The sequence below is a fragment of the Cyanistes caeruleus genome, chromosome Z (genome assembly GCF_971803275.1).
Source record: "Cyanistes caeruleus chromosome Z, bCyaCae1.hap1.1, whole genome shotgun sequence".
NCBI lineage: Eukaryota > Metazoa > Chordata > Aves > Passeriformes > Paridae > Cyanistes > Cyanistes caeruleus.
In genome coordinates this window covers 69,957,771-69,985,477 of record NC_141732.1, presented here as the reverse complement: position 1 = coordinate 69,985,477, position 27,707 = coordinate 69,957,771, and the positions used below count along the sequence as shown (strand labels likewise).

Genomic DNA, 27,707 nt, shown 5'->3' with positions numbered 1-27,707 from the left:
TCACAGGGGACATTCCCCGGGGATCGTTCCCCGCTCCCACCCGGCTCTCGTCCGCGTTCAAGAGAACCGGCCCGGCCGTGACTCGGCACTGCGGCCCCGCTCCGCCCGGCCCCGCGTCTTTCCCATTGCCGCCTCACCACGGCCGAGCCGCCGCTCAGCGCCGCGTCCCCCGCGGGGCTCCGCCGCCCGCCATCCCGGCCGGCGCCGGGCTCAGAGCGTGGCGCAGGGAGCGGAGGCCTCTCCCAGCTTCTTCCGCGTCGGAGCCGCCGCCATTCGCCGCCCGCCGCCACCCGCCTGGCACGGCCCCGCCCCCGGGCAGGCACAGGGCTGCTAACTACAGCTCCCGGCAGCCTCTGCGCTCCCACCCGCCGCGGCTTCCGGCCGGAGCCGGGATGGCGCGGTGCTGAAAGGCGCGGGGCGCGCGGCGGCGCGCGTGGGCCTCCCAGCGCCATGTACAGGTACGGGGGCACCGGGACAGGGGAATACCGGGACGCGGAGATGCGCCGGGATACGGGCATGCGAGTAGCGCTGCTGGGCTGCGCGGGAGCCGCGTGGCGCCGGGGCCGCGTGTGAGCCCTCGCGGACCCCCTCGGGCCCCCTTGGCTGCGCGGGGGTGGCTGAGGGGCCGTGCGTGGAAGCCCCGAGAGTGGGTGTGTGGGACCCGGGGGAGCGGGAAGGGGCTCCTTGGCGTGGCAGCGATGCGGGGATCACACGTGTGTGTGCTGCCCCGCGGGTGGTCCTGAGGGAGCGGGGGGCTCTGTCCTTAGGGCTGGCGGGAGTGCGGGATCCGGGGAATCTCCGGGCCGCCTCTCTCTCGGCCGCAGCGGGCGGCGGCCGCGGGGAGAGCTTCCCCCACCTCCCTTGTGCATCCCGTCCCGCTGCCCGCGCTGCCGCCCCGCCGGTCCCGCCCGGTGCTGTCGCGGCTGTGTCCGGGTTTGGTGGTGTTGGGAGGCTGCCGTATCCCGCCGCCTCCATTGGCTCCGCTCCCCGGTGCCTCGCCCGCCCCATCCGGAAGCGGGTCGCGCTCAATCCCTGGCGGGATCTTCCCCCAAAGTCTGCCAGACCGAGCACACGCCTGCGCTGTGGCCGCTGCTTGTGCTTCCAGCGCCCGCAGGTCCCACACTCAGTCGCCCTGAGTGTGGATGTGGAGTACGAGTGACTGAAATGCTCCAAGGATCCCCATCCTGTGTTTGGTGTCAGTCTGGCAGTACCCTCAGAGCCTCTGGGTTTTGCTGTGTCTGCAGAAAGCACCTCCAGGAGATCCCATCCTCTAGCACTAATGTTTCCACCAGCTTGGAATTGGACTCCGGAAAGACCTCCGACCTTCTGTCGGGCATGGGAGTGTCGGCCCTTAAGAAGGACAAGCTGGGCAATGAAAACACACCACAGGACCTGCTGGTGTCGTCGCCCTGCCTTCCTCCAAAACGGCAGAAGGTGAAGGACAACGAAAAGGACTTTGTTATCGTGCGCCGGCCATGGCTGCTCCGAGAGCCAGAGTCAGGTACTGTCACCCTGGTCCAGGTTCTGCTCACCCTCCAGCAGGGATGGAGAGTGGGCATAACAAGTCTGCGCTGCTTTATTGTTTGTTTCTTTGCTCTTTCCTAGCAGAATGTCACTTTTAGATCTAGTGGCTTTCAGGCTTGGGGTGGTAAATCCTCTTTTATGTATGCCTTTAAACAAGGGTGGTGTGTCTGGCTCCAGAATTGTGGTCCATGAAAAGCGTGGTTCTCTGCTACCTAACCCCATGAGTGCCTGTGTGTGTGTGTGCGCGCTGGGGGGTTGTGCTGCGCTGCACGTCCCTGTGCCTTGCTGCTCTTGTGTATGGGACATAGATGGCACTTTGGCCCAGCAGTGTTGTGTTGTGTGTTTTAAAATTGCTCAAAGAATCAGCAGCTAAAGTATGCTTAATATAAAAGCTAAAGTGTAACAAAGTTTGTTGGCAAAATTTATCTAATTACTAGACGGTTAAAGCACACTGAGAAGAAGCAAGCTAACTGATCAGTCTAAAACCAAAGTCAATCCAAAAATTATCTGTCTGGAGGCAGGAGGAGAAGGATAAGTGAGGAGTGCAGGTTGAGGTGTGCCAGTGGAGCTGTGTCCCGATGGAAATGAGGGACTGCCCCAGAGAGCTACAGGGAAAGCACATCCAAAGGTGGAAGGCTGCTGGGCTGGAAAGGGAAAGAGCAAGGCTCTTGGTCTCAAGAAAGATGCATTTAAGAATAGTGGGTTCCTTTCCCTGGTGTCAAAATGTGGTTTTAGTCTGGATGAGTCTGTGATGCAAAATAAATAAGCAGCTCTCTCCAGACATTATGCTGTCACACACGTGGGAATGCCTTCAGACAATCCTGTTTCTATATAAGATGGGGTGCTGGGTCAATGACTGAGCTCCACAACCCAGAAATCTCCCATGTGAATCACGACACCTTCTGGAGACCTGAAAGAAGCTGTAATTCCACCACATTGTTTCACATAAATATTGGAGTGGTGATAGCATGCATGTTTTAGGAAGCAGTTTGTAGTACCTGATTTTTTTCTGTGTATCACGCAGAAGCATATCTTACCTTGAGCTTCCTTCTGGGACTCTTCCATGCATAAGGAAGAGTGGGCATTTCAGCAGAGGGGAAAAAATCCCCAGAGAATCATACAAGCATGAGATGGCAAAGGCAGTAACTGAGATGCTCTTATTCTCCAAGTGAGTATGTGAGTAGTGTTTGTGGTTTTTCTATGTATACAAAGTGAGTATTACATGAACCTTTACGTTTACCAGTCATGCCTAGACAAAGATGTTAAAAATGTCTTCCTACAATGATGAGCTGCAAGGGAGGTGAATAGTGGGGCTGATGTCTGATGTAGGCTGATGTATAGCCTACAGAGAAGTCATAGAGGGACTTTTAACAGCCAAACCAAACAAGGCATCTGACCAGCAGGCAAAAATTAACCAGCTTTAATAGAACATGTTTTGCTCTTTCCCTAAAGGTATTTCTTTGGATGCACTTCCAGATGAATTGCTTTTGGCAATCTTTGCCTATTTGCCCCTAAAGAATTTGCTGAAAGTTTCTATGATTTGCAAGAGATGGCATAGACTTTCGTAAGTATTACTTCTTGTCATTTAGTACAAAGGAAAATCTTTGTTTTCACAGACTGTTAAATGGTCTGGTTCTCATCTTATTTATACATATATAATTCAATTAAGTCTTTATGTGGGAATGCATAGCCAAAAGATGCCTCATGTGTTTTAACATTACTGTAGTCTGTTAAATAGCTTTCCCTTCTCTCAGTCTGTTTTCAACACTGAAAACATTCTGTTGTTGTACTCACAGCTTTGACCCGTTACCCATTTGAACTCACTAACAAGTAAAATTCTGTGTCCCAGGTTTGATGAATCTCTGTGGCAGACTCTTGATTTGACTGGTGGGAATCTGCTGCCAGGAGTGCTAGGACAGTTGTTGCCTGCAGGTGTTACTGTGTTCCGCTGCCCGAGATCTTGCATTGGGGATCCGTTGTTTAAAACAAGCAAGTAAGGCTTTTTCTGTATGTTCTAGATCCTGAAACTGTGTCTCAAATATTCACATTCTTTTGGTTTTAAGGTAGTAGCAACGAGCAGAGGTGTTTGTGCTGTCCCTGGAGAGTGGAAGAGCTAATTAGTGGTTAAGCCATTGTTGAAACAGGAGGATCTGCATTCACCTGTGTTATTTAAAACCAAGTTGATGTAATTTTTTTGAAAATATCGAGCACCATAATACCCTTGCAGTTTGTATATTGTAGAGCAAAGAATTATCATAATCTCCAGCATTTTTATATGGTGCATTCAAAAAATCATTTAACTTCAGCAGGACAGACTTTCAGGTGTTAACGAGCAATCAGTAGAGATATTGTTTGCAAGTTGTGCATGCTTTTAGTGTATGGGATATATTTGTGATGTGGAGAATTTATGGAATAGGTTTTAATGCAATTTTAGTAATCTTTCTCTTTTTTTTTTTTTTTGTTAGTCTTCTTAAAATTCAGCACCTGGATTTGTCAAACTGCACAGTGTCTGCTGCAGATCTACACAGTATTCTTTGTCTGTGTGAAAAGCTGCAGAACCTCAGCTTGGAGGGTCTAGTGCTTTCTGACAACATCATCAAGTGAGTGACGTGTTTGGGAAATACCTTCTGTTTGGTGCCATCATTTTGTGCAGGCTAATGAAAGAATGCAGTGGAAAGTTGTTCATTGTGGGAGTCTTTTGAAGTAGCCAGTTCTAGGTACCTTTTTTCCTCCTAATTCCCAGAGTAGCAGGGGGTTAGAGAAACTGCTCACCTCTCTAGGGTATATGTATCTGTATTCCCGTATATGTATCTAAGCTGTACAACGGAGCTACTTTTATTTTCCCAGTTTTGTGCTCCCGTGTGTTCGGTGTGCAGGTTTTTTTCTGCTCCAAGGGCTCTCAGTAGCTCTCCCACCAGGTGCCCATTGTGCTTTTGCACTGTTGCTCACTTTTTGTTGAACTTCTGAAGTCCTGGAAGATTACAGATTCAGTCAATCAGACAGGTTTTTTTGGTTCAACTGCAAAGACACTAATGGGTGTCCAGTCAGCCTCCTGTTCAGGCACCAGAGGATTGTGGAGGTGCCAGGGACCATACATCAGGTGGCAGAGACTGTCCTGCTTTCTGATACCTTCCTCACTCCAGGGAGGGGGAACCAGAGTACAAATAAACAAGTATTGTTTGGCTTTTATACTATCAGTAGGAACAGTTAAAACTATCTGAAAATTGCGGACTAATCAGGCACTAATGATGGACTTTTATTGCCTTCTGAACAAAATTTTGTATACTGAGTGTTCCAGGTATTGCTAATTGCATGTGTGCTCTAGTCTTCCAAACAAATGCATTCAGGGGATGCTATTTGGACATGGATTTTATCCTGAAATAACCTCTATCTTGGTAGAGGGATGACATCAGAAATGGGATGGTTGCTTTGTATTTGTAAAGGTGTAGTCACCTCTGATAAGCCGTGGTGTATGTTTACTGGCATACAGCAGGAGAAGGTGAAAAGAAACCATTTCTTTGTAAACTTTGTAGTTTATAAATACTTGCCAGCAATGTCAAGTAAATAGACAGGTATCCCTTTTAATGTTCTCCCTTAATGCAGCAACTACAGAGTTGAGACCCTTAGTGACTCAGGTTTGTCATTTAATTAAAGATGAAGTAATTAATGTTTAATGAACAATTCCCCGTCCAGGAAATTAGGGCTTAAAAACAGTCCCATCCTAGCAAAGCAAACAATGTTCCAACATTTAGATTTCATCAGATTTTTCTTTTTTCTCCCTACAGTAGCATTGCTAGAAATCCCAATTTGATACGACTAAACCTCTGTGGATGCTCAGGGTTTTCTGCAGATGCCTTGGAACTGATGTTGAGCAGCTGTTCTATGTAAGACAAAATCAGTTTTTGCTATTCCTGAAACAAAGGATTTGTTTTTTGCCTTGGGCATCTCAGTTACTCTTGTATCTAATACTTTTTTTAATGTGTCTGTTTTGTTCCTAAATGCCTAACAGTTGATTATTAGCTGAATAGTCAGGTAATTTTTTTCCACCAAGTTATTTTCTTCTTTAATAGCAAATATGTGCTTCGGTAGATTTTCATGGGTTTTCTGAATCATCTTTTTGGGTGTGTAAACCCCATTTAGGTTCCTTTGATATCATGTAAATTTGATTTTCTTATAAAAAGAGTATGTGATTCTCACAAAGACAAAAATGTGTGTTTTGGAACTGGAAAGTGAAGTTCCAGAGCTCCCTTTGCAATCAGAGTACAGCATGAGTGGCAGAGAACACTGTGCCTTTCCATGATAGAATAATCCTTTAGTAACCTTCTAGTTTATGAAGGACTGTGTTCAGATTGACAGCTCCAGTGATTAAACCATCTGCTGACAGAACACTATTGAACTGGGCCCCAGTGAATTTGGGATTTATATCCAATCTTTCTGCTGACTTCCTGTGACCTGCAGGACAACACGTAATCATTCCTTCTGCAAAAGCATTTTTTTTTAATCGAATTGTGAGCTAGTGGGCAGCCAAAGCTTTAATCTTTGTTGCTTGGTCTGATTACTCATATCATGAGCTCCTTACGGGATGATGGTGTGTGCAGTGCACAGTGAATAGCAGATGGCAAATCTGATGCTAGGAATGCTAGTGGCAATCTAACTTTTTTCATATTATGTAGAGAATGCCAGCTAAATGCTCTAGTTGTGCATTCACTGTGTCTTTGTCCCTTCGTTACAGCTACAACACCTGCACACAGAACAGTACTCTGTCCCAGCCCCATGGTGACAGGCTATAGGTAATCAAGCACGTAAAGAGAGTTGAGCTCACAGCATGACCAGTGTTTATATAAAACTGTGAATTATTTTATGCTAATTAGGATTAATTGGTCATCTGACCAGTACTAATAATGGATGGTGGTTTTTCCTCTCAATGTGACCATCTGTTCAGTTGTAACAGATTCAGGTCACAAACCTGATGAAAAGACAGTGTCTCCCTGTGGCAGTTCTGGAGGGAGCCTTCACTTCCTAAAAATATTATCGAATCATTCCAGTTGAAAGTTGCTTTGGGAAGTCACTTTAACCCCTTTCCCATACCAGGGTCTAAAATTAGCACTGTCTAGGTGGATGAGGATTTTCTGTGGTTGTATCTTGAAAATCTCCGAAGACGGATTTAGCTGGATAAACCTGCTCCATTTATTAGTGCTTAATTATTGTCATACTAAAATATCTAGTCATGAGTACAGTAAGTTAGCAGTGGGCATGTTAAAAGAGTTTGCTTTAAAAGCATCAACTATAATGAAAAATACCAGAACTTGAACTGCTAGTTCAGCCATTCTTGTTAACAACTCTGTTCATTTGTGTGTAGGCTGGAGGAGCTGAACTTGTCCTGGTGTGAATTCACAGCCATTCATGTCAAAGCAGCAGTCAATCATGTTACTTCAAAGGTCACCCAGTTAAATTTAAGTGGATACAGAGAGAATCTACAAATAGCAGGTAAACAGCAGTGTGACAAACCTTTATCCCACTGTGGGATGAAGCAGCAGGCTTTACGTTTTCTTCTGGTAGGCATTCACTCTTTGTATAGGAGAATCATGTACTAACAGCAACTTTTGTGCTCTGGATAGTTTGAAGTTCTTGCTGCCAGAGATTCTTACTCATATTTCTGGCTCAGGCATGAAGGCCAAGATGATTTTTCTTCTGAATTCAGGAACAGTCAAGTGAAAGCTCATTTCTTCTTCAGTGAAAGAAGCAGCCTTTACTTGTGAAGTAAGTCCTGGAAGCAGGACTTTGTATGCTATGAATTAGCTCCAGGAACAATATCTGGAAGGCTTTCTTAAGGCTTTTGCTGTTGTGTCTGCTGAAAGTGTCTTCTAAAAGAGAACAGTCACAGTTAGTGCTTCAGTTTCAGACTGACATCCGGATACCAGTTAATTTGGAAGGTAATCTCAGTAATGAACATTTAACCATTTACTTGCTAATAGTTGTAGGAAGAAAAGTTTTATTAAGTTGGAAGGTATAGAAAATGCAGGAAAGTCAAGATTTGGGGGAGAGTGTATCAGAGTGAACAAGAGCTAAAGGGTGAAAGTCCTTTTGTGGTGAAGAGAATTTAATTTTCGCAATGAGTGAATATGACAATAGGGCATCAGATGACATGCAGGGGGTGACCTCTCATTTCTGTTTAAATATCACACAGACCACTTTGTGTATTCCCTTTGTGGGGAAATAGGCAAATCTTCTTATCTCAGCCCCAAACCCATAGACAAATATGCTACATAATCTTCTCCACATCAGGAATTTGAACCTTGGGCCCTCTGATTGAGCCATTAGAGACCGTGTGCTGACCTCTTCTATTTGTCACTTTCTCTGAGTGGCTTTACTCTGTTTCAGTGGAATTTATCAGGCATAAAACTTGACTAGTACAATAATCATCATAATTAAGGTATTGCTGTTTTTTAGTTTCTGCACATGAATTCTGAAATACCAAAGTTATTTTGCATGTTGTTGAGCACCTTGCAATGGCTTTTAGGTTGTATCTGAACCACAGGTGATTCAGTACTACTTGCAGACCATGAAAAGAAGGTAAAAAATTCAGTTTAAATCAGAAAAAATGTAACTCTTTGTCATAAGGAAAGAACTTTTTGTGGATAAGAATGGAGATGCCTAAAGGATTTGGTACTCTGAAAGGATATTTGATGCATTGAAAATTTTTGTTACTTTTTCAGTGTGTGTTAAGTATTTCAGGCAGCTCACCATTAATATGTCTCAGTAGATTTCACAAAAATATCATTTGAATTACTCTATTCCTAAGTTGATGGTTGATGCAACTGATTTCTAGATTGCTGAACTAAATTTATCTGTTTTGCTGAGGGTAATAAAAGAAGTCCATGTAAGGTAAGGATACATTTTTCAGTTTAAAAATTGTGCTTGAGTTGTGGGGTTCAGTAGAAAAGATATAAATGAACATGTGTGGACGTGAGTAGGCTGTGAAAAGCATGTCCATCTTATTACTGAAAGAGGGACTGACGCTGTGTGACCTCTTTCAGATGTGAAAACACTGGTGGGGAGATGTCCTTTGCTTGTCCATTTAGATCTCAGGTAAGAAGACCTGTGCAGCCAGTCCTTAAATCCTTGTTGTTCAGGGAATTAGCACTGAGACAAGGTTTTGTAGCAGTGCACATCCAGAAAATACTATGCAAGCTAACCCTACAAAAGATTTGCTATCTGGCGTGATCTGATCTGGAGCAGGTATATAATTGAAGATGTCTGTTACCTCAGCATAAATGTCAGATACCTGCGGGATTTAACTAATGAGAGATGGTAATTAATAGGTAGAACGGAAGGAAGTGTTTAGATGCCTACAGTTCATTAGCCTAGCGTGCTAGAGCAGGTTTGTCATCTCTAATACAAATTTGTTACTTGGCCATGTGACTGTAAAAAAAAGGTGTATTTGGGGTTTGACCTAGTCAGTTATTTTAAAAGCTCTGAAGAACTTGCCTATTCATGGCATAAATTCTGCTGCAGAGTATCTGTGTCACGAGGAACTTCTGCCTCACTTGCCCCTTCACATGCTCAACACACACGTGAGAGATGGGTTGCTTCCATAGTCAGTGAAAACATACTTGGTGGTAGCAAATAGATATTCAGTAAATTCCGCTGCCTGAATTTTCAAAATAGCAAGTTTACTGTTGCTGTATACTTAAACCTTTATTTAATGTGTTCTCTTTACAGTGACAGCATGATGTTAAAGCCTGAGTGCTTCCAGTATTTTAAACAACTTGCATTCCTACAACACCTGTGCCTTAGCCGTTGTTATCAGATATCACCTGCTGCCTTAGTGTAAGTAACCTCTAATGTGCTTTGATTTGCTGTTCATGCAGAGGGTAAGTTAATTTAAATTTGCTTTATTTTAGGTTAAAACTGCAAATACCATTTCAAAAACCTGAATGGTATGAGGAATTGGGAATAAAACTAAGGTAAAATAAACTACTGCTAGAACCTGTACCCTTTGAGAATTGAGACTGGAACCAAAGCTGAGAAAGGCTTTCAGTGGTGTCAGTCTGTACTTACGGAACTGGCTGCTCTGTGTGCCTCATATCTTCTGTTTATGGCATTTTACCAGTGGTACTCACTGCTGGCGTGGGAGGTTGCAGTCCTGCCAGTGACCAGAACTGATGTCAGTGCCAGACTTCTAAGTGTGCACTAAGGTTTGAAAAAGTTGGCAGAGTTGACAGTACTGGCTGGACTAGTAAGCTCTGTATATTTACTTTTGTGTGCACCTTTATCATTTATTGATAGTGACTGAAACATGGCTTAGAAGTGACTTGTTCATGAGGTCATTCTGCCTTTTATTAGTATAGAGGCTTTCAATCCCAAGACTTTCAAGAAAGATGTCAACAGAAAGGAAATGGCCAACAAGAAAAAAAGGTTGAGAGGAACAGGACTAATGAAAATGGGCATCTGATGAACCTTTGCTGTGGTAGCACATGCCTCAGCCTTTTGATTCTGTCCAGTACTTGCTTATAAGATACACAGTTCAGATGATGACTGGGAAAAAAATGTAAAGCAATCAAGAAGCTGAGTCTGGCTACTCACCAAAATATTTTTACAAACTGGAGACTGATTGATAGTACTCAGGGGTTTGTGTCCTCTGAACCACATCCTGGAACTTCATCTGGGCAATTTCCTTCACTTGTTCTAGATTTTTAAGTCCAAGGATATGAAAGGGGAAGAATCAGTTTGTTTTCAGTCTGTGAGAGATATTAGCAAGGAAGTAGTTTATTCAGCCAGTTTCCTGAAGTATCAGTGCTGAGTACTATTTTCAATTATGTATGTGCTTAAGTAGTTCACCTCTTCTAAAAAAATTAGTAGAAATGGAGTTATATAGCTTGTGTACAGACTGAAAAACCCCAAAAAATGTTTTCAGTTTAATGATTAATTTCGTATTTTTCTCTATCTAGAGAGCTTGGTGAAATTCGAACACTGAAGACTCTTCAGGTATTTGGAATAGTGACTGATAGCTCCCTGCAGCTCCTCGAGGAAGCACTGCCTGACATGAAGATCAATGGTTCACATTTTACCAGCATTGCAAGGCCAACTGTTGGCAATAAAAAGAGCCATGAGATTTGGGGCATCAAATGCAGATTGACACTGAGAAATCCTAGTTTCTTGTGATCATGTACAATGCACTGGATGCCATGGACATACTGTGCATTGAAGCTCCTTAGGGAAATATGTGCTGGAGCACCTTTTATCATAGTACTGTTACTGTCTAACTTGGTCTTACACCCTAATATTGTTTCATAATATTTTGTATCAGTTTTTTGTACTTAAAACCTTTAGAAATTTGATGATCTGTGAGAAATTATGGAATATTTCTTTCAGTCTTTCTTTTTTATAGGGGATCTTTGAAAAAAAATATTATGAAACAAATCACCATAATTAAATAATGTCAGCCTCTAGCAACTGTCTGCAGCTTATGGAACAGCTTGCAGAGGTGCCAGACATCTTTATAAGGTTTATTAAGGAATTTGAAGAATTCAGAATGAATACATACTAAATATATTCAACTGAAGAAAAGGTACAGTAGGATGAATGACTCAAACTTGAAAACAGTAAATTGGGGATATTTACACAGAAGCAGCTAAGAAACAGCTCAATACCTTACAAGTTATGCAGCATAAAGGAGCTATAATGAAGTTTTTGTTTAGGAGGCCACAAAGGAAACTTTGGCCTTTAGTAGCCTTCATTTTTAGCCACAGTGTGAAAAGCCAGTTCAGAATTAGCATCTGTAAAAATAGATGCTGGTTATCCATTATTTCATGTTGTGGTCCTAGGTTTTCTGATTACATTTTGCAGAAACTTCATGTAGCTTCTGTGAGCCTGATTGCAGATAAAACTTTATCCAAGATCTTTCAATGCAACTGATAAATTGGTAGAAGGAGGAGGGCTCAAAGAGTTCTAGATATGGCCAAAACCGAGAACCTGGGACTACTCTCTAAGAATGCTAAAAGGGAGAGATGCTTTGGTGCTATCAAGAGACAAATTTCTCTTTTATATTAGTTTGCTTGTAGTAGCACTTCATGTATTTGTATCACTAACCACTATTGTCTAGTGTTGATTTTGTTTTTTTTTTTAAAGTCATATGAGAAATTGAGTAACTAAAGAAGAAAAAAAAAAACCAAATAAAGTATAGGGACAGGTAATGACTTTAAATTAACCTTTCATTTGCATCTGTTACCAGAGTACTCATGCATAAGCCTAGAATGTTCCGGCAGGTTTTTTAGCTGATAATTCCTAAGGCAAAACTTGGAGCCTCTGCAGGACATAAACATGCTGCTGTTTTTCCCATGAATGCAGTAAGCAAGCAGCTGAATTTATTCATGGATGTTTTTAAGAGTAGCTGATGTATTACTGAGGCCTTTGCATAGATATAACTTTTCCCACTGCAGTCTTGAGGAAAAGCATTCAGGAATGAATACCTGGTAGTACAGAACATATTAATTAATGTGGAAAGGTTGTATGAGTACTAGAATTTGATATTTAACTTGACTTTCTAGAATATAGTAAATAAAGCATTATCTTGCAGTCTAAGTTGGTTTGGTTTTCATTAATTTAACACTGTAAGTAACAGATGTTAATAATGGGCTCGTATCCCCTACAAAGGAGTTAATGGGCAACATACCCTATGGAAGCTGGAGGAATGGTAGGGGGTTGGAGGATACAGAGTATTCTACTGCCTCAGTTTGCTGCCTTAGTATTATACTTGAAATTACTTCAGGAAGAAAAAGTAAATCTGTACAGTACAGCATTACCGTAATTTTTTCTCCTAATGCACAGTGTAACTCCATGCAACATCTCTTGTGTGCACTCCATAATAAAACCTGATACATTGATTAGTCTCTGTACTACATGTAAATGCCTGAAGGTTCACAAACCGTTAGAACAACCTGAAACAGTAAGTGAGAAGAAACTGAAGGTTGAAATAAGGACAGGACGGTTTCATTTATCAATTAAGCTTTTAATTTTTATTACATAATGTATAAACACCACATGGAAAAAAAAAAGCATTAAGAAAAACAAGTCTAGTTTAGGTCTAGAACACAGTGTAGACTAGCACGAAGTGAAAATACCATGGACTTGACTCAGCAGCTAGAAGGGGTTGCAAAAATCACTGCCAGTCCACACAGATTAAATCAGTGTTAAACCAAGACTCAGTCTTGTTCTGGAACATTGTCTACTTAAGTAAATTGTCTGTACTGCAATCCTTCATCATAAAGGATCCTTAAAAAGGGTCCTACAGTTTTTTAATAATTAAAAAAAAAAGGTAGCTTCTTACTATTAACTAGATTTCTGAATCATCCTAGTCAATAAGCATTCACCAGTAAAATGCTTCAACAGAACTGCAATTAAATACAGACAAAACCAGTAGAGGCCACTCATGAGTAGGTCAACCTTCCATTTTGCTAAATCAGGAATTTGAAAATTTACTAAGTCCTAATCTAGATCATACTTTGGGGCTGTAGGGCCTGAAAACATTGCCTTTTAGTCTTGATGTTCATAAGGAATGACAGGCATGTTTAAGAGGTAAGCTTACATATCAGACTAACCATTCTCCATTAAAACATTACAGCACACAAATGTCTAAATAAGCAGGGAACAGGATTTCTGCCATAGATCTGCTGTGCACATGTTCAATATGTAAATCTGATCTAAGACTGGTAGAGTCCTAGGAAGTAATAAATGACATTATTTAAAATAATGCCATTTATTATTTCTTTGCCAAAAATGGCAAAATAAAGTTAATGGCATTGGTGGGCTTGGGGATTTTTTGAATGCTAACAGTATATTGACAAGTGTACTTGACAGAGGCACATAATAAACAATCCCTAACTGGTTACAGATAGATTGAGAATAACTAGAACACCCTAGTCTGTGTGCACACAGATTTTAGAAAGATTAATCTTTTGTGTCTTTACCTTTAGACAAACTTTGCACATTATTTTAGACAGTAAGAGCTTTATTCTGATAGTTCCTGAACTTGCCAACTTTTGAAAGCTTATTTACCTACTTTGATTTTCCCCTCTGGGTCTACAGTCATAACAACCAGACAGTGTAAGTAGCTGCAGCACACTTAGAAGGGGAAATGTACACAGTGATAGCTTATTCAGACATCTCCATCCAATTTACTTTTTCCTAGAACTGAATGGTCTGGTCAAATCAATATCCTCTAAATTATATTTTAAGTTCTATTCAGTCTACAGCTAGAAGGAAAAAGTCATTTGTCCATTTCCTCCACCAATAAAGAGCAGTTTACATTTGCAAGTGGCGATAAATACACTGATTGGCCACAATGGAGAACATTTCCATTAAACCTGAGAACATCTGTTACAGAAGTCTCTTCATTCAAAAGTCGTTTGAAGAAAACTCACTCTTGGAAACAAATCTGTAGTAGACAAAGAATACTATTTTCAAGTCATTTTCAACTTCAGAAGAGTTCCTGCTGTAGGAATACTTGTTTTGTCAAATTCTGCCTCACCTATGCAATTACAAGCACAGTTTTCAAAAGGCAATCACAGTTCACAGTTTCTCTGAAAGATTTAAAAGGTAACTTGCTCTTCTTTAATCAGAGCTTTTTTTTTCTTTCCATTTTCAACTTGATTACCTAACATGAGCAGAGACGTGTGAAATTAACTTTTTGTCATTAACATATCACTAGAATTCAGCATAGGATTGGAAATTTAGATTTTCTGGAGAAGGTAAAAACATGCTGGGAAAAATGGAAGACATAGTTATTAGCTTGTGCTCCAACTCCTAGTACCCAGCATATCTTATTCTTTAAATATAGGAAATTCAAAACCTCAAATTCCAAACTATTCAACTTGGTAAGGCCAAATATATTTCTTAATGATAGCCACTTACATACACTAGTGTCTCTAATCATCTGCTTGGAAGTTAATCCATTCAGTGAAGGAATATATCCTACTGCAACATGATTTCTATAATTCATATATTCCTGATAAAGGGCTCAAGAAAACATTTGGGTTTCCCTATCTAGCCAAACAGAAAAAGTAAAAGCTACCTCATTCAAGATGTATTAAACCAGACTTACATTAAGAGTATAAGTCTACAAAGTAGAAAAAATACTGGAAGAACAAAAGAAAAAAATGCCACAAGTTGTATGAAACTACAAAGTTGTACAATTTTTGAAAAGCATACAAAAGATTTGTATTTTCATTTCTTTTACATCAACATCATGGTTTACCAAAATCTATATATCCTTGCATCAAATTGCTAGTTTGACAGTCAACTTTTCTACAAAAATGTATGTATGAAGTATTAAGTTTCATCAGTCCCAGACTGTTACTAAAAAACTGTACATCTGAATATTTAAGCTACTGACCTAATAATTGAACCCATTTACCTGTGTTTACAAAGCTTTCATGTTTGCCTTACAGGTTAAAACTGAATTTTCACTGAAGTTAGAGGTAACACTTCAGACATGTTTTACACTAGATGCAAAAAGAGTTTAAATATCAGGCTAATGATTCCCCAACCCAAAGGAATGAAAAGCATTTCAAGCTTCCCCCAAATGCTCTTGCATCCAAAAAGGCCAACTTCCAATGTAATGCAGCATTGTGATATCCCCATGGTTTCCCTCTATGGATCCATAAATGTTTCAGCAAAAGACATCAGCGTCCTTCATTCTTCCAGCAGAACAGTGCACAGTGAATCCTCTGTGTCAATCAATATTGAAGCTATTGCCCCATCATTGAACTCAAAAGATGTTCCTCCATCTACAACCATGCAAGCATCCCAACAACGGGAACGGACACACACTCTGCAAAAACCCAACAGGTAAGTTATCACAAAATAGCTTAAAAATTTAAGTATTTCACACAAGCACTTAACAATAAAACTGGTTCTGGGACAGTCTTTTTTGCTTGGGCCAGTAAATGCGTAACCTCCACTTAATTAATGCTTAAATGCTTAACCTCTACTAAGCACCAGAGCCCCCCAAGTTATCAGTGTATGTCCTTGGAATGGACTTAGCAAAGAGTCCAGAGAGGACTGAAGGACTTGGTCAACAGAGCCTACTGCTCCCAGAGGCTGGAGGGGTTTCAGCACCAAGCCTGTAATGTAACACTTGGTGCTGGAAGCTGACACTTGGGTGTCATCTTCAAAGAAAGCTACTGATGATTCCATTTAACTGTGAATTACTTAGTCTTCACAGGAAGTTTAAAATTAATTTAAGATTCTAATATGCGGTCTTTATGTTATGTGAAATACATATTTTTAAATAGCGACACTTGAGATTCAAATAATTTGGACATTAATGTAATCTATTTTGTTACATTAATCATTTAGAGAGAGGAAAAGTTATTACAAACACAAAACTGAAGGTCAGGATGCTTGCCAGGCAACTTCAAGAACTACAGCATATTATTTTCAATATTAGAGTCTGACTATACCATATTTAAGTTAATAAGTTTAAATATAATGCATTATATTTAAGGCATATATCAAGGCATCTCTTTTAGAGCTGGACAAGACAGAATAAAGAATTTGGCTCAGAGCTCCTTCAGACATTTGTTCTGATATAAAAGGTTGAATTTACATTTAATTACAATTGAAATACAGTATTGCTTTCAATAGTTTCTGTGTTATTATGTGTTTGTTCAGTTAGTGTGATCATATAACTAATGGCTGTACATGTTTATATTGAATTGTGGCAAGCTCCACATATCATAAAATCATTTAGATTGGGAAAGATATGCAAGATCATTTAGTTCAGCCATTAAACAAACCCACTACTACGTCCGTGTCATGCCTACATGTCTTTTAAATACCTTCAGGGACGATGATTCCACCACCTCTATGGGCAGCTTGTTCCACTGCTTTTCAACCCTTTCCATGAAGAAATTTTCCTACTATTTAATCTAAACCTCCACTAGCACAAGTGCCCTAAGTTAAAATGATGAATTAGAAAATTACTCAGTTTGGAAATGCATTCAGTCCAACCTTCTGCTCAAAGCACGCCTTACTTTAAAGATGGGTTAGGTTGCTTAAGGCTGTCTTGCCCAGGCAGGTTTTGAGTATCTCCAAGAACAGTGAGAAGACCATCTAGAGAGACAACCTGGTTGACTGCCTGACTATTCTCAAAGTGAATTTTTTTTTCTTTTTAAAATCAGAATCTTACATCCTATAAAATCATGGCTATTGCATTATATCCTCCTCTGAAAAGAGCTTAACTCGAGTCTCCTCTGTAAACATCCTTTGGCAGCTGAAGACAGCAACTGGATTCCCCCTTAGTCTTGTCTCCTCCAGGCTAAAGGAAAGCACTGTTTGAGTCTTTCCTTTATAAACCACTTGTTCCGGCCCCCTTATCCTCCCAGTGGCCCTTTTCTGAATTCACTCCACTTTGTCAATGCCTGTGTCTCATACTGAGGGAAATGGCACATAACCAAAACTGGGCACAGTGAGATTCCTTTATTCTGTAAATCTGTGCAGGGATCAAACATTAAAAAGCCATAACACAACTAGGAAACATTTTCCTCCTGCTGTTACAAGAACAATACTCAAGTCATTCAAAGCACAAACTGGATGTTGAAACACTTCAAGGGAAAATCCTGGATTGCTCATACTTTGACAGATACACAGAATTAAGTAACTCTTTGCTATTGCAGCCAACACTTACTTTGAAGAGAAGCCACGCTGACGGCTACTTGAGAAAACTCTGTTAACAATAGGCTCTCGTACACTGAAAAACATCTTTGGTTCCTCTGGACTGTACAGCAGAGACTCATTGTAATCATTTGTTACTGTAAGCAGAGGAGTCAGACATTAATTTTTCCAGAGAAAATGAGTTACCCTCAGAAACACATTCCTCCAGGGAAGAATAGCTTGTCTACCAAGAGGGAACATCAAGTCTTGACAGATGTTCAACAGTCTTTACATGCAAAGAAAAATTACTTTTAAGGAAGATTCCTTTCAGTTTTACTGCATGATGAACACTCAATAACTCTCTTCTGGTGATTAAATATTAACTGTTTCAAATTTTAGGAGAACTGAAATTCTCCTGAATTTCCTCTTGAAAAGGATATGCAGAAATCTAAATAAGTGGTTTAATTTCAGGTAAGACATTTGTTTGCCATCTGTGCCTAATTAATGTCTGTAAGAAAGACTATTACTGCAAGAGTGCTAAAACACTGAAAGCTGAGTAGTAGAGAATGCAAACAAAATGAACTGGCCAAAGATACTTTAAAAAATATCTTGCCTTTTTCACTAACCTTTCTGTACCAGTTCCGTGTTCAACGGCATATTCAAATTTCCATGCTTTTTTGCTGTTGAGCCAAGAGAAAGAGGCCCAGTTAGATAGATGTATCTTTATATACACTTGGATAGTAAGGACACACTGTTCACTCACCAGTCTTAAGGATCTCCTCAATAGCTTGATGTGCAACCTTGTTAATATTATAGGACCTAGACAGAGAAGAAGTCTTGTTTTCTAAGCAGTACAACTTAGGACAAAAACAGAGCCAAACCAAAAAAACTTGCACACTGATGAAAAAATAAGTTCAACATTTGGGGAGGAAAAGGAATGCTATTAAATGTGAGCTGATAAGCTTATTAAAAAAAAGTCTAAAATCAACTCTTGTTTTGGAATCTATCTGTGGCCTTGTAAAGCTTAAAAATCCATAAGTGAAGTCTGCAGGAAGGAAGAGCATGGGATGTAGTCCTCTTGTCAATAGTCCCCCTGCCTTAAAACCCCAATAACTGCTGAATTAAATCTGCATTAAAAAAATGAAGCATGACAGTTCTGGAGATTGTGTTCTTACCCTGTCTATTGCTTGCTAATTGATTTATTATCTTAGTTCTCACTTATGAAACAGACACTTCTTCACAAACATTTTACCTCTTTATTTGTACCCTAAGGTATGGCCTTGAATCTCCCAAGAACTGGTATATATAGCAAAGAAACAGACCAGATGCTTCTGCATTTGACACATTTGGATGAACAAGTCAACACAGCCTCAATCTGTACTAAGTCAAAACTCAAAAAAAAGTCTCCCTTGTCTGCCCAGACTCCCAGAAAGGGAGTAGGTGCTAACCACAGACACTGTGGAGCAGTACTGTGAAGATCTCAATATAGCTTAAAGTCCACAGTCCAGCACTTTTGTCATGACAGTAAAATGCCTGAGCCTGTAACACATCCATTACACCCCTATCTGACCACAGCACTGCTGAGTGTGGCTGTCCAAGGCTCACTCTCTTACTGCCCACATGCAAGCCTGAGCAGATTCTATCAAGATAAAATTTTGCAGGTGCCAAAACTGCAAAAAGCACCTGGGCATTTAAATCCAGGAGAGCCCCTAGACAACAGGCTAAGGGAGATCACTGAAGCTCGGCCTCAGTTTAGAGCAGTCCAGCAACACATACTAATTACAGCAATGGAGAAGGGCAATCCTGGAGCTTGGTACCGGGTTCTGGATTTGCTCAGCACAGAGAGTATAAGCAAATGAAATGCGTAAGAACAGCACTGAATTAAGACTGTACTTTCCCAAGGTACTGAACACTAGGAAAGTTTCCCTAGCAGTCTGCCAATTTCATCCTTGGCAGGCCCCAAGACTAAGCTATGCTGCCTGAATACAAAATTCTGAATTACAATGAAGAGCAAAACCCAGTAACCATGGTTACAGCATGAATACTCATTTTTGAATTTCATTAAAAGCTTCTGTTTTAGTTCATTTTAGCCTGCCTCATAAATCCAATGCCTATTGTACAACTTTAAATTACGAGCGCAAACACATCTCTCACATCTCAAAACTAAAGTGATTAGACTTACATGCAGTACCGCGGCATGTTTAAACTGAAGTTTAAATTATTTATCCCTCTGATTAAGCTAGCACAGTTCTGTGTGGATATAGCTATCCTTTGTTTAAGGGGAATATTTTGACAAAGAGATTGTCCTATGTAAATTAAATATGAAAGAAACAAGAGGCTTGAAAGGAGAATGGACAGTAGATGTGCCAGAGAACATTTAACACTGCTTCCAAATACATGTTTTCCCATTCTTCTCAGAGCTTAGAGTTTTATAAGTTTACTGGGCTACATCATCTAAGTGTTTTAATTTTAGCCAACAGGAATAGTTCATAGATCACCTCTGTATGCTCTCTGCAAGTCACAGCAGAATCTCTTTCCCTCACCACTCATCTTCAAGTGTGGCATGCCATATCTTTCACTGAAATTACACCTAAGGCAAACTTCTGTCTCAGTGCCACAGCTCCTCACCCTTTCAAGGCTTTTCTCCACAGCCACAAGTAATGAGTGCCCTGCTCTTCTCATACACCTGGAACAGTTCTGAGCCATGCTGACAGTGATAATATTAATTATTAGACTGACTTACCCATAGCCCAACAGAGTTTCAGTAAGAACAAAATGCTTAGGCCAAATAGTTCATCTAACTTATCTGAAATGGTATTTTCTGTCAAAACAGCAACATGTACTCACCATGCTTTTGATCCTGTTCCAGTACACACATTAAGCCCTGAACTCTTCTGTTTCTCCCAAGGACCATCATCAACTGATATTTCATAATAGGAGGCCCTATGAAGCGAGAATTTAAAACTGGGTTTGCAGGACTTAAAGTTCTCCCTGAATAAGACAGAACACACAGCCTTATCAGGCACACAACAATTTAGAGGGGCTACTTTCAAATCTGGATCACAGTTTCACAGGCTTTGTACAGTGTTTCCCATTTGACAGCTACTTCTGATTCACTATTTTATAGCAATTTTTATAATGGACTAAAATGATTTGTAGCATGAACATTTAGGCACTTTTTCTGCAGTCATTTCTCATGTTAATTTATGCAAAAAACCACCTCTGTGGTTCATCTGCAGAGCTTGCTGGACCTACAAATAAAACTATAAATAATTACCTACCTGTTGCACAAAACCCGTGTTTATGCTAAGATTGGGTCTCATTAAATTATGTCAAGGAACACTAAACATTTCAACATCAGTTAAGTAACAGCATGATTGAACCTGAATCCTTGATCACTTCAGTAATTAAAAATCAAGTGCTTCTTCACGAATAGCTTTCAACAACCAGCAAGCTTACATTTCTCTCCAGGGCACATTATTCTTAAAATTCAAAAGTACTAGGTCTTGATGTACGATTATCTCCTGCATGCTACTGTTCAACTGTCAGGGCATTCCTAGAGTTAGGCCTAGAGACCAGCGTTTCTCTCTACAAGCTTCAGAATATCTAAAAGTATATTTATGAACTTAAACCTGTTGATATTTTTAGTGCCTAATTCAAATAGTGTGATACAGGCTTCAGATTAATAGATATCCTCTCAGAAATACCATATTCACTGTTTTTATGCATGACTGAGTTTCATCTTTCTTAGTAAACAGAACTTACTGAGCAATTATTTCAGTCTGGATCCACTAGAAACATAGCTCTTGGCTGTTTGGTGTCAAACAGTTTATACTTTCAGTAACTAAGGGCATGTTGTGTAATCAGAAGATGGGGAGATTAGAAAACAGGAAGTAAATTAAGAACACAGGTGCACAGCTCGATTCAGTTTAATGTAATTTTTACAAGCTGGGTATGACAGGTTTTCTGGGGCTTTTTTCCCTTCCATTTACTTTTTTTCATCACTGACATGCAGAATAAGACCTTAGAAGAAGCTCCTAAAGTCATTTTGTCTAATTAAACAGCAGAGCTGTGTATTTGAAACTAACAGAAAATTCATCTTTACGACATTTAAGTCTTCAAGTATAAGGTCCTATTAACACCATACTTATTTCTAGAGGTTTGTTTCTAGAGGTACTGTGTTCCTCAGTGGTTCTCAAATACACTGGAACCAAGAGTGCAATGTACTTGTGACACTCAGAGCATTGGAAAACAGCTTTGTGTTTCTCTATCACTGCGTATTAAAGAAAGTTCTTAGAATCTTGATAAAATTAAGTTTCATTTAGGTAAAAAGCAGGATTTGTATCTCTTTGAGATTAACTCCTTCTGCCAGTCTGAGGTTGAAGTCCAGACAAAAATTAAAGCACTCACAGAACATTTATGCAGTTTGCACCAGCAGTCAGTGTCCCTGGCACTGTACAAATACAAGCTGTTAAACTCTAAAGTGGCTTTTCTGTTGTTGTTTTTCGTATTTTTTAAGATAAACAATAAAGTGAAAACAGATATAAAATACAAGTAAAAGTTTGGTCAAATCCTGACTAAGGATCATCTCTTTGCTGCAGCCCCAGTCATATTCCCAGTTTGGCTGCCGAAAATGCACTGATCTTTAGGACAGAAAGGACACTCAAATGTATCCTGGATAAGGCTTTTTTCATACAAACATGCCTCTTAAACAAAAAATTCCAATAATTATTATTAATTCCATAAATAACAAAGTTTCTGCCAAAAGCAGGCTGATACCTTTGCATCTAAGGTATCTTTGTACAGAGGTAAGGTACATCTTTGACAGAAAGGCAGAATAAAGAATCATGATAAAAGGTATTTCTGCTTGGTCATGCTAAAAGCTTATGAAAAGATATTTAAGAAGATATGTAGGAAAGGAGGCAGTTTAAGGACAGATAATTAAATCATCAGTAAAAGGGAAAGAAAAAAGCCAGGAAAATTGAAAGAACAACTAAAGAGGAGGCAGAAAACCAGAAAGTAACATTACTGCAATATCTAACAAACTTAGATATTTTAAAATACACTTTTTAATCATCAATAATACAATAAATATTTATGGACTAGAACTGAAATTTGACAGTCAGATCTCATCACTGATTGTCCATTGCAAGTCATAGAAAGAAATTGAGTCAATTGTACCTTGCTGTAAAAATAATCAAACATACCTGGATGAAAGAGATTCCCCAATGAAGACTTCATTGAGTGCTCTCACTGGTAAAAGATGTGGACCAGAAATATCAGACCCTGCAGAAATCAAATATAAAGTTTTGAGTCATGGATTTAAAACACAAGTTTTCAAAAACCACTCACAATTCATTGGAGGAAAGATTCTGCTGCCTGGGTTTGTTTTCTAAACCTAAAGCTCCATTTTCTTCAAAGACTAATTTTTTCATGGATTTACTCTGTGGCCAGTTAACTGTCCTTTACTGGAGACAATAAATATTTAAACCAAGGTCAGCAATGACACTTAAGTTCAGACACTTTTCCCTGAAAAGTCATAGGCAACCTGGCAGAGAAAAGTCTTCTCTTCTGTCAGTCACTCTTCCAGCCAAGTTAAATTCACTGGCAGTGATTTAACAGACATTTCTCATGAAATTAGACTTCATACCACAAGGCAATTAAAGAGGATTAACAAATTGTTCACACTGACAAGGACTTCTTAGTGAGCAGATTCAGTACTGGACAAAGGTTAGGCACAGAACCCTGCATCTTTCAAACCATCATAAAGAAAAAAGCTGAAAGTGTTCAAGAATTATCTACAGACAGATTCTCACTTCTAATGTCTTACTTGCTGATACACAAGCCCAGATTTCACAACTCTCAATTAACCTCACTTAGAAGTTAGCATGTGTATACAAACAGACACACATGCTCAAGTAGTTAAAGTAACCTTAAGAGACAGCATTATAAAAAAGCTCACATTTTTTGACAGGGGCTATTTAAAATACTGAAACTTTCACCAATCCTTATCTTCTATTCCAAGTTATCATAGCAAAGTGATTATATTCTTGTCAGATTTTAACCTACTTTGGTCCTGGAATCTTTCATTTATGTGAGCCCTGCTGTGTTGCTCTTGGCTTAGCTGCTGTTCATGTAAATCCACAGGGGTTGTGTTAATCCCAGTTCCTTCAAGATACAGTCGGATTCTTTGCCGCCACTGCCACCTAAGATAGGAGGAAGAAGTCAGTATGAAGTATTCATTACAAAATCAGATAGTGTCTGAGAGTCTTCACTCTCAAAGCAGAACATCTTAAGATTAGGAGCTAAATACATTCAAGGTCATATTTCAAGTTTTATAACTTCCACTATTACTTCTAAATTTAGAAAGTTAAAAATACTTAATTGCAAATTCTTTACATTTAGCCATATGCTATCTAATGTTTTTTTCACGTATAAAGTAAGAGGACACTGGTCAAAAGTAGCCTACAAAATTGTATGTAACAAACTCTCCTTTTTAGGCATGTCAATCTAATATGTGAATGAATGACTGATACGATGCTTTTGAGAATGAATAGCCCTCAAGAATTTATACAGAAATACATGTTGTATTTTTAACATCTTTTGTTTGTATTTGTACATGTCCAGAAAAGCAGCTCTATGCACCACTTTATGTATTTAAGGCCCCAAGATATTTGGGGATATTTAACCAAGTTATTGGTTAAAATGAGGGGCCCCCTTATTTTAACAATCCCTCCAGGCCTATGAATTTAGGATGCTTTAGAAGAATTCATCTGAGGCAAGAGAAGGATATGAAAGCCATGTTACAACATTCAGATTTTTTTATTTGTCCCTAGGGATTTTATTTTTCCTTTTCCTCTTATAACCTAAGATATTTCATAAAATAAAATAGCAATAGTTTTGACTGAGAAAGCAAATCACAAGAGAATGTTATGAGTGTTATCTTTTCTCTGTTCATATTGTTGATATCCAGGTGACAGTAACTAGTTTTTCCTAAAATTACAATAGACTTATGTTTTATATTACTACATTGCTGGATTTTCCTCTTGTCATCTTTATAGTGCCTCATTTACACATCCTATCTACCCTTAAATTCCAAGTATGATTTTAGGTAGTCATGCAGTGAGTATCACTATCCTATCATGCTCATCTCAAGGCTAGAACACATCATGTCCCCTATAAAATTAGAAAATGGGACTATACCCTTATTAATACCTCTATTCTGAGTGAGCTACACCACTGACCACCAAGATAAAAAAACATGGCTAATCTAATATAGTTTGTCCTTTATGAATCAATAATGTTGGTTGTCTCATGATTTACAAGGTCCATGTTAACACAGATTGTTACACTGATTTAATACATCAGGGATAAGGAGAAAAAACAATCATCCTTTTCCAGTTTCTGGCAACTCACCATCCACTACAACTCCAAGATACAGAAGCCCTTCCAGACAAGGATTCATTTACCCACCTATTCCAAAGTTTGCTTAGGGCCAAACAAATCTAAAAACTTTCAAATGAAACACCTGCTCACATCTTTGTTTAAGAATAAAGTTCCTATTATTTCAGAAAAATAATTAGAGAAATCCTTTCTGTTTTGCTCTGGTGAGGTTTCAGCTCCATAACGAGCAGTAACAGAAGTGTCAGCAAGAAAAATGTAACTTTTTCCAATGAAACATCCAAATTGCCAAATGCCAAGGGAGGTTATATGAATAAATGAGTTTTACTTAAAATATATGAGTTTTTATATTTTTTGAAATATATGAGTTTTACTTAAGCAAATTAGAATGATGGAGACTAAAATGCTTCTGTTTTCTAAATCTTAGAATATGTGAGTTGAAAATATCTGTTCCTTTAGCAATACATACTGAAACTCCTTATTTAGCAACTGTATTCATTTAATTTCAGAACTTTTCTATGGCACAAATACAGTTACACTTCAAGTTAAAAATTTAATATGCTAGAAGTATAAACAAAAATCAATTGCTATATACTTTCACGAGTGACTGATTTATGTTGGATGGTTTGTCATCACAAAAATATTCTAGGAAGTTATTATACTACAGACCAATGTCTGTTGTTAAGCAGCTATTAAAAACTCTTCCTTAGTCTTGCCTTTAAAATTCAGCTTGTTTCTTTTTAAATCAAATGAGATTATTCTATTTTAAGAATATCTAGTAGTGAAAACATCAAGCTATATCCAAGCATCAAGAATTGTTTTGCCTTACAATAATCTGTTAACAAAATTTAAACCACTTTATCTCAATCACCAAAACCCCAGATGCAACACACTGACCATCTCCTAACTGTATGTGTTTCATCAGCTTCTATTCTTACAGCCATCACTGTACTACATGTTTTTGAGTCCCTGTCCTGGGGTGACCTTTATGATGCTTGTATCCCCACTTGTCTGCTCTGTTTATGCTGGATATTAAGTCCTGCACCTTTAAGACTGGTTCAGAGAGCAAAGTGGGGAAAAGAAGTGTGCAGTTTGTCTGCAGGCAGTGCACTTGCTCCCTGAATTTCTCCTCCTGTGTGTCTGTAGCACGGACAGCAGGACAGAGCTCTCCTTTGCTTCTCATTTGGTTTTAGCTGGCTGAGGCAGAGAAGTTCCCCAGACTGTGGCTTTTTCTTTTCCTGGAACTGATCAGCCTTGCTCTGGACCAAAAACCCAGAAAAACCCCAGGAGCTCACACCTGTGGGCCACCAGGGCATGGGACCTGGCACTTTCCAGCACAGGAGGGACTGATAAAAGAGTGAGTGAGCTGAGCTACACCCCATGAAAAGGACTCTCTGAATTTGCCATCTCTTCAGAACAACAAGAGGTTCCATTGTTTAATATTACTCATTTTTGTTATGTTTGTGAGTACTTTGCTTGTTAAATAAACACTTGTCCCACTTTTCTTGAAGATTTACCTCCTGAACCAGTTGGGGGAGGGGAAGCTTGAATTTGCTTTCTAGAAGAGACCACTTTGAATGTTTCCTCCAAAATTTGCCCGAAACCAACACAGTCCTAAAATACATTTACCAATATATCCCTTATAAGAATGCAGTTCCTCATTTATGATTTGCTAAGTCAGAAATGAAAATCAATTATTGCAGGTCATAACAGAAGACTTTTTGCTGGAACTGGCAGCCAATTTGATAATTTGTATTCCAGTCTCACTCTTGACCACAAACTAATTTTTCAACATTATAAACATCTACACAAAATTCACAGTTTGAGACCTTAAGATTTCTCTAAGCTTCATCTGCTCCTTAAGAATTGCACATGATCAGGTGTTTTCCAATCCCTCTATGTTTTTGAAAACCAAAGATCAGTAATCCTACCTGAACTCACCACGATAAAGCTTCTGTAGTGCTTCAGGAAATGAATGTGTGTATCTCACAGGCAAGCACAGGTGACCTTCTGATCTGGTAGCAAAAAATGACAATGAACATGACAGTATTACTGTTCTGATTTGGTACCTTTGGAAAATAAAACAAATCTCCCTATGTTTTATATCTAGCAAGCTACATTTCTTATACCTTTATCAATCCCTTCTAGTCTTGCACAGTACCACATCAGCAGCAACACACAGCTCTCAGCTCCTCGAGTCTGTGTGTCTGAGATGGGATATTTCTCCCACATTTCCCCTAAAAACTGTCTGTTCAGCCAGTAATCCTGCAGGTGTATGCAAACACTAATCCTGCCACCACTTTAGGCAAACAATTTAAGCTTAATAACCTGGCAGAACAGAAAAAAAGCTTCCTCCACTTACACACAAGTTAGCAACATGAACAGGTAAGCAACATGGCTAAGATCAAAAGAATCTCATGTCAAAGCTATAAGCTTTGTAACATAAGTTATAAGCTATAACACTGCTCCCTTCCATGAGTAATATGTGGCAATTTGAAGGCATTTGTTATTTGAACCCTACTAGTCAGGCTTGATAATGCAGAATGGCTGCTCAGAGCATTTGAAAAGTTTTGGAAGAAAAGATATTAAAGGAATTAACCCTTTTGACCACCACTTTATGTACTAGGAATAAATTAACTGTCAGTATCAAAAGCAGAATCTAAATCTGGACTTCTCAGCAAGCAGAACCTTGGTGAATTCTGAGTTTCACTTGCCATCCATTCAAAGGTTATACCAACCAAGAAATACTAACACACTGCATCCACTGAGCTGTAAGATTGATGTGGGCAGGTGGGTGCAGCTTGTGCAGAGTTTATAATAGGACAGTAAGTGCCAACAATTGGCTCAGGAGACTGAGTTTTCTGAGGTGTCTCATGGTTTACATTAAGAAACCACAGCAAACTTCATCTGAGGCTCTACTGGATGCACCTTCTTCACAAAAAAAATAAGTTTGTGTGTGTTCAAGCATCACACTTAGCTGCTTTTACCAAGTCCTTCTTCCTAAGTTCTATACTGCCATCTCTAGCTTCAAACTTCTGGTTTGTAATACAAGCTAACTAGCTCTAAGTGCTGTTACAGTGGTGTGTGAGAACATTTGTGGCAGTTATACACAGTCATGCTTGTCCAAT

General features: G+C 39.4%; 3 protein-coding genes across 9 annotated transcripts in view; 1 reads left to right on the top strand and 2 right to left on the bottom strand.

The window, feature by feature from the left end:
- Positions 1-352, bottom strand: part of LMBRD2 (LMBR1 domain containing 2) — a 29,377-nt gene extending 29,025 nt beyond the window's left edge. Inside the window, exon 1 of one of the 3 annotated variants that reach the window (XM_023944203.2) lies at positions 138-352. The gene's annotated coding sequence lies outside the window, so the exon portion shown is untranslated. The remainder of the gene's footprint in view (positions 1-137) is intronic. The other 2 variants (XM_086867685.1, XM_086867689.1) reach the window with 2 other exon arrangements.
- On the top strand, positions 324-12,108 carry SKP2 (S-phase kinase associated protein 2). 4 transcript variants are annotated; one of them, XM_086867700.1, is made up of 11 exons: positions 324-458; positions 1,293-1,501; positions 2,977-3,088; positions 3,374-3,517; positions 3,990-4,124; positions 5,310-5,408; positions 6,884-7,011; positions 8,562-8,613; positions 9,247-9,354; positions 9,429-9,491; positions 10,476-12,108. In XM_086867700.1, exons 1-11 carry the CDS (start codon positions 451-453, stop codon positions 10,687-10,689), a joined length of 1,272 nt encoding a protein of 423 aa, XP_086723826.1. In that variant the 5' UTR covers positions 324-450; the 3' UTR covers positions 10,690-12,108. The 4 variants fall into 4 exon arrangements, with proteins under 4 accessions (XP_086723826.1, XP_086723825.1, XP_086723828.1 ...); XM_086867699.1 differs by having other exon boundaries at positions 1,245-1,501; XM_086867702.1 differs by lacking the exon at positions 9,429-9,491.
- Positions 12,109-12,519: 411 nt separating this feature from the next.
- NADK2 (NAD kinase 2, mitochondrial) overlaps positions 12,520-27,707 on the bottom strand; it is a 32,566-nt gene continuing 17,378 nt past the window's right edge. The window contains exons 5-12 of one of the 2 annotated variants that reach the window (XM_086867698.1): positions 26,511-26,594; positions 23,248-23,384; positions 22,386-22,464; positions 20,026-20,121; positions 17,942-17,997; positions 17,805-17,858; positions 17,213-17,336; positions 12,520-15,355 (exon numbers count right to left, since the gene is read on the bottom strand). In XM_086867698.1, coding sequence (XP_086723824.1) covers positions 15,217-15,355; positions 17,213-17,336; positions 17,805-17,858; positions 17,942-17,997; positions 20,026-20,121; positions 22,386-22,464; positions 23,248-23,384; positions 26,511-26,594 — 769 coding nt within the window. In that variant the 3' untranslated portion in view covers positions 12,520-15,216. Of the gene's footprint in view, positions 15,356-17,212; positions 17,337-17,804; positions 17,859-17,941; positions 17,998-20,025; positions 20,170-22,385; positions 22,465-23,247; positions 23,385-26,510; positions 26,595-27,707 lie in introns of both variants that reach the window. The other variant, XM_086867697.1, reaches the window with a different exon arrangement.

Coding starts and splice junctions, on each gene's coding strand:
- SKP2 (XM_086867699.1), top strand. Junction 1,502..2,976: donor GCTCCGAGAGCCAGAGTCAG/GTACTGTCACCC, acceptor CTTTCCCTAAAG/GTATTTCTTTGGATGCACTT. Junction 3,089..3,373: donor AAGAGATGGCATAGACTTTC/GTAAGTATTACT, acceptor TCTGTGTCCCAG/GTTTGATGAATCTCTGTGGC.